This window comes from Protomyctophum parallelum (assembly GCF_964188405.1).
Source record: "Protomyctophum parallelum genome assembly, chromosome: 9".
NCBI lineage: Eukaryota > Metazoa > Chordata > Actinopteri > Myctophiformes > Myctophidae > Protomyctophum > Protomyctophum parallelum.
Genome location: NC_139706.1, coordinates 30604959 through 30608288, shown reverse-complemented (window position 1 = coordinate 30608288; position 3330 = coordinate 30604959). Strand labels below are relative to the sequence as shown.

At 42.1% G+C, this 3330-nt stretch overlaps 1 protein-coding gene across 1 annotated transcript; it reads left to right on the top strand.

Annotated features, from left to right (window-relative positions):
* Positions 1-2111: 2111 nt before the first annotated feature.
* On the top strand, positions 2112-2878 carry LOC310865043 (gamma-crystallin M2-like; the record flags this gene model as incomplete). Its single annotated transcript, XM_083773988.1, has 1 exon — positions 2112-2878. Exon 1 carries the CDS (start codon positions 2324-2326, stop codon positions 2876-2878), a length of 555 nt encoding a protein of 184 aa, XP_083630114.1. The 5' UTR covers positions 2112-2323.
* Between the last annotated feature and the right edge of the window lie 452 nt (positions 2879-3330).

Sequence of the window (3330 nt, the reverse complement as noted above, 5' to 3'; positions counted from 1 at the left end):
TCCTTATTTCATAGTATATAATACATACCACCCAAGAATCAATTGGACATACTGGAATTTGGCCCCTATGAAAACAATTGTGTGTCTGTCTGTGATTTATGATTTGATATGGGATCTAAAACCAGTAACCTGTGATAAAACAAAAGCTAGGGGGAGAGATCTGGGTGTAGAGATTCCTGAGGAGATGTGGCAGGAAAGTCTACTACGTATTCACATTTCTTTAATGTGTATACGCCATGGTTTAATTCAATTTAAATACTACACCGACTTCATTATTCAGGGGATAAGCTGGCCAGGCTCTCTAACATCCCAGACCCTGGCTGCCCAAGATGTGGCCAGACCAGACTAATCCTCCTTAAATGGAGAATCGGATAAAGCACCTTCTTTTTCACAATGGCTAAAATAAGTTCTATACTGTACTGTAGTACACATACTGTGCTGTACTGAACTATTTGTAGTACTGTACATTACTGTACTGTAGTAGTAGGTCTACTGTACCGTACTGGTGCCGTACCATACTGTAATGTACTATTTGTACTCAATGTTAGTACAGTACACCCATTGACCACTGCAGCAGCAATGCTAGTACAGTACGAATAGTACAGTGCAGTACAGTATGGTACAGTACGAATAGTACAGTACAATAAGAATAGTACAGTAAAAATAGTACAGTACAGTAAAATAGTACATTACAATGGCAATGGGTGTGCAGGCACTGGGTGTGTGTGCCGCCAAACCATCCATACATACAAAGAAAGAAAGAAAGAAAAGAAAAGAAAAGAAAAAACAGGAATTTATCATATATAACACAATAATACAACAATCTTTCGTTCCTACTCTCACCTATGGTCATGAAGTGTGGGTCATTATTACCTATGTCCTCAGCCTATTACAGTGGGTGTAGGAGCCAAAGAATGCTTATATACAGTAATTGTCACTTGGTTGGTGATGGGTGTGGGCACCACATTGACGTTCCGTTATTGGTGGGAGCGTCTCTGTGGGTGGCCCCTGGTAGTCAACAAATACGGGTGTCTGCACCAGCTCGCCCCTAAGGCTGTTTGAATTTGGAGGCAGGGTGAGCTGGGAGGATACACTTTGTTGACCGCACATATACTTTGTTAGTTTGATTCATTCACGTTTTGTTTGCTCACTGTTTTGATTGTTATTTATTAGATTCTTTGCACATATTTATTATATATATATTTATTGTATTGTAATATTTGGTGCACTGAACTATAAACATTTTAAACTTTGAGCTCGTTTGTATATGAATCATTTTATCATTGTTTTATCGCGCGTCATTACAGTTTGTTTTATCTCCCAGGTTTAGCCTGCCGGCATGAATACTTTATTGGTAATTATTATCAGCCACAACAGTGGGTTTCAACCATTTTCATATCAAGGTCCATTATTTATTCGGCATTTGAGCCACGGACCACCATTTGATGAGATTTAGCCTCACAGACCCAAAATCTAAAAATATGTTGTTGTTGTTGGATACGATTTTGTCCACAATTCCATGCTGAATTGATGTGATAACATAGGAGAGATAACAAGCAAACAATGATCAAAATAGCAATTCTTCTACATTCTCTAACTAAGACTTCTTGTAAATTAAATGTTTACAAGAAATGTTTACAAATGTTTAATAATCTAACCCCAGAGAGCGTATAAAATGAAACCAAATGGACCCGTGAGGGACCAATAGTGGTCCCGGACCACTGGCCTATCAGAATGCTTGTTACATTCAAAGACCATTTCTACCTAAAGTCACACCAAACTGCTACCTTATGCGGTAGACTCTGTCAATTATTTTCAATGGGAATGGAACGGGGGGGGGGGGGGGGGGGGGGAAATTATGCCTTCCCATTGAAAAGCATTGTCAGAAAGTGATTTTGGAATGTAACAAGCATTCTGATAGGCTGAGTACATAGGCAATAAGGGACAATGAAGGAATACCAAACGAGTCGCCCCTTTACCACCTCGCCCCGGACGTACAGCCGCCGGAACTGCGCAGCCTTGCACTCCTTGTTGTCTGCATTGTCGTAATGGTGCAGGCTTTGTGCCGTCAGAGAAACAGCCTTTTCAAGGTTATTTGAGGTGGAAAAACACTGAACAACCTCAGCTGAGCTCTATGCTCTTTTATTGAATGTTGCTGTGTCAGGGCAGCTGCCTGGGCTGGGAGTGGACACAGTACTGTACTGACCTGCTGGTGGTACTGTATAAAAGGATGACTTCAGGCAGGTAGGAAGTCAGTCAGTTCACCCACAGCCACAGCAACAGTAGCAGCAGCAACAGCAGCTGAAACAACTCTCACACAAAGATGACTTCCGGCATGAACATGATGAGTAAGATCATCTTCTACGAGGAGAAGAACTTCCAGGGCCGCTCCTATGAGTGCATGAACGACTGCTCTGACATGTCCTCCTACATGAACAGGTGCCACTCCTGCAGGGTGGAGAGGGGTTGCTTCATGGTGTACGACCGCAACAACTACATGGGCAACCAGTACTTCATGAGGAGGGGCGAGTACGCCGACCACATGAGCATGATGGGCATGAGGGACCACATCAAGTCCTGCCGTATGATCCCCATGCACAGGGGCAACTACAGGATGAAGATCTACGAGAGGGAGAACTTCGGCGGACAGATGCACGAGATGATGGACGACTGTGACAACATCATGGACCGTTACCAGATGAACAACTGCATGTCCTGCAACGTGATGGACGGCCACTGGCTGATGTACGAGCAGGCCCAATACAGAGGCAGGCAGATGTACATGAGGCCTGGCGAGTACAGGAACTTCCAGAACATGGGCATGGACAGCAGCATGAGGTTCATGAGCATGAGGCGCATCATGGATTCCTATTACTAGTTTAAATATCAGGAGATGAACTGATCTTAATAAAGTTGTTTTAATGGGGAAAACAAAGAACGGATTATGATGCATTTATTTCTGTGACAACATTTATCACACTTAAAAAACCACATGACCCCTAGAACCCTATTCAAGGCAAACATTCTGTGAAAATAACCGATCTACAAGCTCACAACACATGTAAATCGGCTATTTTGACCGAAAACAATTGTAGAGGGAAATGGGAGGGGACCAAGTATACAAGCCTCTGGGGGAACACCGGTCAACAAACTATATTGGGTTTAAGTGGTTCATTAAAACTGCTCCAATAATAATAATAATATAAAAACAAAGGGCCTTACAGAAGAAAAATCTAATAACATTTGCAACAGGTAAAAACACACATAAACATAACATAAACATGACATAAAGCACAGTGAGAATAAAAACATTAAGGCAATCAAATAAGT